The 9786-nt window shown below is 35.7% G+C and overlaps 1 protein-coding gene across 1 annotated transcript; it reads right to left on the reverse strand.

The window, feature by feature from the left end:
• Positions 1 to 135: 135 nt before the first annotated feature.
• On the reverse strand, positions 136 to 9201 carry LOC140164580 (prominin-1-like). Its single transcript, XM_072187889.1, has 11 exons — positions 9197 to 9201; positions 8544 to 8667; positions 7816 to 7989; positions 6499 to 6663; positions 5276 to 5347; positions 4543 to 4629; positions 3487 to 3696; positions 2608 to 2697; positions 1126 to 1408; positions 704 to 796; positions 136 to 316 (listed from the first exon to the last, which is right to left on the reverse strand). The coding sequence occupies exons 1-11, from the start codon at positions 9199 to 9201 to the stop codon at positions 279 to 281; spliced, it is 1341 nt and encodes a 446-aa protein (XP_072043990.1). The 3' UTR covers positions 136 to 278.
• Between the last annotated feature and the right edge of the window lie 585 nt (positions 9202 to 9786).

Below are 9786 nucleotides of genomic sequence, written 5' to 3' on the forward strand. Positions count from 1 at the left end.
CATGGTCGAGTGTTGGTTTTTCCGAAATTGAATTTGGACATCGATATGTAGCCTCCTTCACAACCGGTTTCTGTTGTTCATAACAAACCATGAGCCACATGAAGCTTGGGCCCAAGCTACTAGAAGTAGCCCGGATGTTGGACTGAAAGAATATACTTATAACATATGAAACATCTGACTACTGTTCCAATAAATTAAAAGGTTAATAACAGTCAATTGCATCTCCAAGTAAGTTGATGCTGATGTATATTTCAATGTTTTTAACTGATCTCCTGCCCTCATAACCATCTTTGTCTTTCAGCAAATTCCTTAACAGCTGAAAAAGCAAAAAGTAAAAACAAAATTGTTACAATGTTCAGTTTCACATGTTTCACTGTTAAGAGGATGACCAATGCAAGCCTTATTGGCCTTTCTACAGGTGGACAGACCTTTGGCTTTAAGTTTCAGTTTAGTTTATTTCACCATGATGAAGAAGAGAAGATCAGAAGATTGGCTGTAAGTAGACATTGTCCAATTTTAACCCATCATGTGACTTTTTATGTTTGTGTCAACCATACCAAAAAAAGTTTATTGGCATTATTTGTTTCATGGTAGGGAGAATACCCACATTACCTCTATAACACTTTTTTTCACAAATCAGAAATGGGCAACAGGTGTACCCATAAATGGGTACAGGTTGACATCTACAGAACATATCACTTACCTTCTTCATATGAAGGTGGTGGGTGTGGTGGTGGATGCGGTGGTGGGTGGGTTGGTCGCGTAGGTGGCGCTTGAGATGGTGCACTCGGCGACACTGAAAACAATTGTAAAGATAAAGATAATGAGTGATTTGTACACTTGATTTTTTATTTGTACACAATATGTACTCTATGTTTGTGATGTTGACAATCATCAGGGGAAATAGAATCAAAATTAATTGTGTAAATTAATATGTACTGTATTTGTCCAAATTTGGGCCATTTACCTAATAAGTCCTCTGTAGAACATTTTAGAATATGCAATATCTGTCCACCCACCATAAAAAAATTATTAAAAAAAAACAAAGAATAAAAAACAAAGAATAAAAAAAAAAGAATAAAAAAAAGTAAGAAAAAGAAATAAAAAATCAAATTAAAATCTCACCATTTGAATGAGGTGTTTGTAAATTGACCATTTCCTGATCATCATGTTGGTAGTCATAGTAATCTTGGCAAGCCTGGTTATCATAGTTATCTAGCTGTTGACTTCTAATTGTATCCGTGTGAGGACGGCTAATATAGCTCCCTGGACGGCCTAGCATGTCGGGAGTGGCACGTTCTTCAGGAATCGTATACATGATACGTAGGTACTTGGCTAATTTAACTGCAAATATTAGACTGATTATCATCCACACAGTGCACCAGCCAAGCGAGAACCACACAGTATTCTATAAACAAAAGGAATAATAAACACAATTTGAGATTTGGATGAGAACCATTAGATAATCCTGTCCTTTGAAGGGGTAATTATATCTTTTCTCATTAATAGTCAATCACACTTTAAAAAAAAATTAATTACTGAAGCAAATGTGTCCAACACATACATTTTGTGCAACACAATCAGTGAAATGGGTAGTATCAAAGACCACAAGATGTCACTAAGAAATGTTCCAATTTTTAAATCTGGTGATAAGAATAATGTAAACAATTACAGGCCAATATCTGTCTTACCAATTATTTCAAAGATTATTGAAAGAACTGTTCATCACCAATTATATGATTATCTTTGTAGTAGAAATATCCTTTCGGATTCTCAATCTGGTTTTAGATCCAATCAGTGAAATGGGTAGTATCAAAGACCACAAGATGTCACTAAGAAATGTTTCAATTTGGATCAGAAACCTTGTTCAATCTGGTCTACTGTTTATACTAAATATTCATTTCAGCACTTTTAATGCCACTAAGCTCATTTTGGAATTAGGTTGTCCCAGATTTTAACCAGTTTATAAGCCCCCTCATCCTTATTCAAGATGTTTGAAGTACTCATGAAACCAATAAGTAATCTTATCTGATTCTTGGTCATGAATTGGGCAAACAAGAGTTCAATGAGATCGTCTAAACCAGACAAGGGGTATAATTACTGAAATCAACTTTCAGAAAAAGCGAACCAGAGGACAAGATTCCGGATTAGAATCCAATGAAATGTTTGTGAATGAGATCGGATCTGCATGAGAACCGTATCATTTTTACTCCATGGGCATTACTTACTTTCTTTCAGCTCGCCTCATTGGTTAATCACATGATATAATCATCTGAGTAATTAATAAAAATACACCTTTCTGATATCTTAGCAATTGTAAGCTTAATCCCCTTCAGGCCTACTGACTATTCTTACCACATCTCTGATTGGTTCAGTACATGATATAATAACAGCCCAATTGTAACCAATCAAAAAATAGTTTTTAGACGTCGATAATTTGGCTAGTAGTACCCATGGGGTTAATGATGATGATGATGATGATGATGATGATGATGATGATGATGATGATGATGTAACATGATGAAACTATGGAAAGAGGAGAAAAGAAGTAGTATTTAAATTCCCTACACGTTTTTCAGGTACTAAAAACTTTCTAGCCGTACATACCAGTGAGTCAAGGTCGTAATGACATACAACATTAACAGCTGCATCATATATGGCTCGTATTGGGTGACATCTACCAAATTCATCTGAAAACTGAAAGGAAATAATATTGAAAATTACATACTTCCATTTTTCTCCACATTTGAAAAAAGACTGAGATCGCATATTTGTGAATATGCGACTCTTTAAGTTCTCACTATCCAGGGTGCGGACTGACCCTGCGCCTCCAACTGCAGTCATTGTTTATAATGTGTTTTTATGTTGTAGTTACACACATGCATATTGCTCATGTGTATGTCCTTGTTTGCCAGGGTTTACAAACACACACACCTCAGGTATTCACTGTTCCACAGGGACTGTCCTGGATGCTAAATTTCTTTTTGTAACCATAATGGGCTGCTGTCGGCAGACGGAAGGTGTTGGTGAAAAAATAATTTGGGTGATCAATGGACTAATATTTTACTTTGCTTATGTACGGTGGTGAAAGAAAAAATGGAAAATTGTATAAAAAAAAATGTGAAACCAATATACATAAAATTAGTTGTTTTTCACAGTTGCTCGCACCTGATATCCTTTTTTTTTGCTCTTCACTCTTTCAAACCATAGAAAAAAAATTGGGGCAACCATTCACAACTTCTATAGGCAAAAAATATTTCTGTCGTTACATTTACAAGTTGTGCCCCCCCCTCCACTGGTTCCCAAATCCTGGCTATGCCACTGTACATATGCAAACTCCCTCCCCACATATCCACCCCCTGACAGAGACACACCCCACAAACAGACACACACCCCAACACATAATTTCTGAAGTCTCTCTTGAATTTTCTTCACATTGAATAGAGATGAAGGTACATATCAACTATGCCTAATTAAATCCAATACCTGTTCTATGGCTACATCAATAAACTGATCCAGGTATCCTATTATGACATCAATGTAATCCTCAACAGATTTATCCAATTCAGCTTCAAGGGCTTGTGTATCTGATAAACCACTCTCGACTACAAGTCCTGCCTTACTTGTCTCATTCACATCCCTATCAAGTAGAGGTATGAGAGCCTGAATATGATGTGTGTCAGAGAGCATAGATGCCTGTTGTAGTGATACAAACAGAAAGAAATCAGGGTTACAGTATATAATTTTCAAAAGAACAGGGATAAATCCAGGGTCTACATTCTGGAAAGTATTTTATTTATTTTGAGGGTGCAAATCCAGATTTTGGGATATCTTAAATGAAAAATGTATTCTGTAAGCACTCCTAAGATTATACAAGAAATGCAATCTATATTTATTTATTCTTTCTTTATCCAGTGTAACCTCTTCAGTATCTTGTACTGATCTCCAAGAAGGCCCAGCACTTACAATTACAAAATATACAATACTTAATAAATAACATAGATAATCAAAACAAAGCTTATACTTTATTTTCAAGGAAACAAGGAAAACATTAATATAACAACAAAACCCAAAAAACAGTGGTATAAAATGGATCTGAAAATACACATACCAGACTAAAGATTAAACTGTCTCTCTTGATCTCTCTCTCTCCCTCCCCCCTCTTTCTGACTCTCCCTGACTATAGTTCTAATTCCTCCATTCCTCAAGAAAACTAGTTTCATTTCAAAGCTTTTTATGCTTTGTTTTTGGTCAAAGCCATAATGTATGATTCTTTCAAACAAGATTTTTTGCTATGCTTGTATAATATTTACGGATGTCCCAACTTACACCTAAATGGAATCAGCCAAATTTGATGTGTTTGTAGGTTAACAGAGCAAATCGTATTAATCCTTCCTGACAGTTATAACTATAATAATATTTCAGCCTTTTGGGTAAATACTAACAAAATTAAAATTTGATGGAAATCATATATTATGGATTTAAATTGACATCAAGTCTGTAAAGGCAATAAGATAGCATAGTATATCAGTTTATCCTTACCATACTGTGTTCTGTTGGTAATACTACAGATTGTTGTATATCTTGCAGATCTGATGCAGCTTGCCTCAACTCAGTTGCAACATCAGGCTGTATAGAACATAACAAAAATACACTAATACTCGTACTATGTTTGAAGAAAAAAGAAACAGTGGCAAGTAATAATTTCATGAGTGGATTTCAGCTACATTTACAGCTACTTAAAAATTACAATGCATTGTAAATTTGATTTCACAATTAGTAGTACACAGGTGCCCCCAGAAAGGGCCTAAAAAAGTTATATTGCCCTTAAAGTGCCACAATCGGGGTTGACCATTATTTAATTTTTTTTGCTTTTTTGGCCAGTAAATAAATAAGGAAAATTCTCCATAAAATACAACATAAACAATAATTTAAATGTTTTACCAGGCTTGATTTTAGAATTTATCAGACCTGTATAGTACAAATTACAAACAGGAAAAACATTTTGTGAATTTTATACCAAATTTATTTCCACTCATTTCCACCAGTTTCCAGTTTACTTTTGAGAAAAATGCATAATCACAATTTCATAAACCCTATCCGAGACTCACTGGCTGAATTTTTGAAACCCCTTTTCGAAAGTCCCGGGACCGCAACTGGTTTCATGTTTTATGAACGAGCTTGGTTACTTGACCAGTATATATATACCAAGGGACACTGCTGTGCAGACAAGTAATTTTCATAGACGAAATTGATCCACATGAATTGATCTTACATTATTATCTGCAGCCGTGTGCAGCTCTATGGAGTAAGCTAACAAGTCATCTGTTAACAGATCTTCTTGTAACTGCAGATGAAACAAATGAATAAAAGAAAGGATTAATTTAGATTTCAACTTCTAATATCAGTTATATATTTAAATAACACAAATCGTTGTGTCAGTGCAAGAACATTATAAGTGATATTTAGGGCAAAATTGAGTTATTAATGGATAATGAAAATTACATAAATGCAACTATGCTACAAATCTTAAAAGCAATTAAAATATCAATTAAATAATTAAACATTATAAAATAAGAAACAGATTGAAACACAAAAATGCTTCTCCTGAAAATAAATGTCACTTTAATGCAACATTGTTATGTTAAAAGAAGTCTACATTTTCAGTTCAAATCCATACATCCCCTGTGTAAGACATGACGCTAATCTCTGGCTGCTAACACAGCAAGTGTAGATTTCAAATGGAGTCACCCATTTAGGTAAGCCCATTTGAAATTCACACTCCTAGTATAGGAGAGTAAAATTATCTTCCATAGGGGTATGTTGATTTTAACTGGAATAGCCCATTTTTCCCAAAGTTTTTACTATTCACTGGATATGATTTCAAGGAGTCCTCCCTGATACTTTTTGAGATACAAAGTCACCCAGAAACCCATTTTTTGCCAACAGTTTCATCTGGAGGGAGACTTTTCTTTCCACAATGCTTAAACCAAAGTTTTTAGTTGGAGAATTCTGGAATACAATTTCTGGAAATACTCAGTCATCCCAAATAGTGATATTTTCTGGGAGACCACCAGACATCCTGGTAAATGGGCATGGTAATCCAGAAATGTCTTGCTAACGAGAGACTTTGGGAAACCTCTCAAGATGGGTTGAAAAGGTTCCTGGAGGTCTTCAGGAGACCTCCAGGATATCTCCTGAAACCGTTTCTTTTTGCTATTGGTACTGTGTGTGATTCCAACATACTACAAACAAGGTATAGAGACTCACCCATGGTAATATAACATCGACAAGTCTGACACTATTCAATTTCCTTTTTCTTTACCTTGCTCACCACAACTTTTCCTCTACAATTTTAAGCGCTTTGAAACCACTCAATGTTGATCACCTTTTTCTTTTCATATTTTTTCTTCTTTTTTTCAGTTTTACTTTTACAAGGGCATCTTGAACTTGAAGCAAGAGCCCCATTTCAGGCCACATCTTTTTAAATCAACTTACCAGTGTTTCCATGGCATCAAAATCAACCTTATCTAATTGGATCTGATCTACAGAATATTGAAGCAATGGTCCAAGATTATCTGGCACTAAGTCACTCAAATCCACATCCCCTATGTCTATCTCATCTATCAGTTTAGCTGTCTGGTTTCTTAGCTCTGGTATAAGCTGTAAAAATAACATAACATAATAAGTCACCAAATTATGATATAAAACTGTCATGGATTTCAGGAACACTCTTTCACAAAAAGAAACAAACTCTGTAGCATAAACAAGAAGGGGGTGGGTACTGCTTCCTAAATCCCAACAAAATATATCAACATGATTGCCAGAAGAACAACATATACCCCAAGACTATCTGCAGAATATTGAAGCAATGGTCCAAGATTGTCTGGTATAAACTCCCTGAAATAAACATCACCTATGTCAATCTCATCTAACTGCAAGGGATGGGAGGAGCCCAGAGGGTCACTCACTCAGTGAATTGCTACACATCAACAGCCACAGGCCTCAGGACATGACCATACAGGCACTCAGGCAGTCTACTCTGAAGTACGAAGTACCGACGCGGACGCACACATTGTGCCGACCTTGAAGGCACGCATACCTGCAGCAGAGACACAGCTGTATACGCATGCGTTGTCAGAGTGGACAAACTGTAGATGTTTAGAGTTGCTTATTTTCAACGTGATTTGAAATATAAAAAAATTGAATGGTGATATTTGCCCAATTTATGTTTTGTGTATTTTTGTGTTCTTGTGGTTTCTCTTAATCATGTGCATCAAAAATTGAAGGTCTAAAGTAAAAGTCAATACTTTGTTATATGCCATTTTGGGTAGCTTTTGCATATATTAATCCATTTAGGGGTACAAAAGAGATTGTGTGCAATTGACCCTTTCAAAACGAGGTTCTACTCACAAAGTGTGTGTTGTGTGTGCATACACCTGTCAAATGTGTGCTTCAATTTCTGTGTTTGCAGGGAGAACCTTGTTTTGGTAGTTACATGGTGGATCCATGGAAAGGGCAAATACATCACTTACAGGGTGCATTTCAAAGGTTGCCAGACTCAGACATGGGTGGGTAGCACTTGTGGGTGAGAGTGAGAAGGAGAAAGAATGGAAGGAAGAAAGGAGGGGGAAGAGGAGAAAAAGAAAACCACATTACAGGCTAACATCACTCATGCTCAGACCAGGAAGGATTATAGTTGTTTGGATACATTTGTCTGATTTCAAATAACCACCGATGGTAAATTTATTTGAAACTGATGTAAATTGTGGACTATTTAATACCACTTGACATAAGATATGATTCTCTTCTTACCTTTTTCAAATCGTTGACATTGATAATGTGCTCCAATTGTAGTGTGTTGTAAATAGTAGAATTCTTCTCACAGTCTTCCAGAATAGATGTAAATGTTAGAGGAATAGAGGAATTACCCAGGATGAGATCCCCTAGCCAGTAGCCTTCTGATATCAAGTCTGGTTGGTCTATTGTCTGTCACAGGATAAAAAATTACAGCACTGCATTTCCATTTGGACTGTTAAGTCAGTATGCACAAAAGTGGTTTGAAGTTGAACCAATTTGAGTTAAAGCTGGGTGTAACTTTACAGACAGTCTAAGGCTATTTAGACTAGGGGTTACAATAAAAAATCTCTCATGCATATGTTTAAGTTTAGAGCGCAATGGGGGCACCATGTGCAGGAGGAATGAAGTTTAGGGAGAGAAACAATTTGAAAAATTGCCCAAAATTTGTTGTTTTGTTTGACAGGGGCACAAATCTAGCCCAAATGTTTTTTTTGTAAACTTCCCATACTCTTGCATTGTGGTGCTACCACTGTTAGACCAGGTCTACATGCTATTTAGACCAGGTCTGAAGTCAAAACACAGCAACCATTTAAACCTATAATTTTCAAATTGTTATGTGCAGTGGCAATGTGGTTCAGAACAAGTTCACATATTTTCTTCTTCATGAAATACTTTGAATACTGTTGAATTAAATCAGTGTCTACAAATTCCAGATCAATTTCTTCCTATCTTTAAACACATACCTCATTTATGAGTTTGAGATTTTTGAGTGGTTTGCATGTCAATGTAGTAGGAGCCAGGCTAGCAAAGATGGTTGATGTTAGTAGCATCAGTAGCGGGGTTAGTAGGAATGTTAGTACTACACCACTGTAAAAACAGAAGAATCAGTAGTGGGGTTACTCAGTCAATACCAAAAATGTTCTTAAAATGTTATAATTGTGCTATAAACATGTTTGTACATGTTCCTCATTCCTCTTACTAAATAAAAATACAGTGTACAAACTGTATTCTATAGTAAATTGATGTGCTTAGATCATTATTGGCTGCTGTATGTACCCCAAGTCCCCATTGTTTGTGACATATTGTCCATTTGTGCATTTGAAGAGCTTTGTTGCAAAACCCCTTACATCCACTTGAGCAATTTTGAGAAAACATCAAATAATCAAGTACTGATATAGGGTTTGCAGCAAAAGCATTTTTCAGCGGGATGCTTGGGTAGGATGAGCATCCCGCCAAAAACTGCTTTTGTTTCAAAACCCCCTTATATCAGTGATTTTAATGATGATTTTTTGATGTGTTCTCAAAGTTGCTCAAGTGGATGTAAGGGGTTTTGCAACAAACCGCTTCATTTGTACATTCAATAGTTTTGTAGATGAAAGTACAGTGATCAACTTACACCATAAGGAAGTTTCCACAGCAGTTAGAGCTGATTGATCTGTATCTTGGGTCAACATTTTTGGCGAAGATAGATCCCATGATGAGTCCAACAGCAAATACACCAAAGATAAAAAAACAAGCCAGAGATAGAGCAAGCATGGTAAAATCCCTGCAGGAGAATTAACATACAAAAGTATATTAGTACTTTGTTATACTTTTTAAGTTCTTTGTGAAAATCCGGGGGAAAGGGATGAGGGCGGGGCACTCAGGACAAACTCAATTGTAATGATATACATGTAAGTGCACAAAACTACAAATTATGTGTCCTTTTTTTAGCTATAATCAGTGTGCATCCACATGAAGGTTATCAAATTTGCCAATTTTTGGGATAGGAAGAATGTTTTAGAAGCCATCATGAGAGTGATGTTTTTACTTCTTAAAGGACTTTCCTTGTTAAGGGTTGTTTTGTAAATCCTTGGGCTATGATTTTTTTAAGGTCAAACTTGACATTTCTTTTTTAATTTACTACATAAAATCATACAAAAATTCCTTGTTAGGATATTTTAAAGATATAGTGCATCCTCCACTTCTTTGTTTTGATTCCTTTAA

Source organism: Amphiura filiformis, chromosome 1 (genome assembly GCF_039555335.1).
Source record: "Amphiura filiformis chromosome 1, Afil_fr2py, whole genome shotgun sequence".
Taxonomy (NCBI): Eukaryota; Metazoa; Echinodermata; class Ophiuroidea; order Amphilepidida; family Amphiuridae; genus Amphiura; species Amphiura filiformis.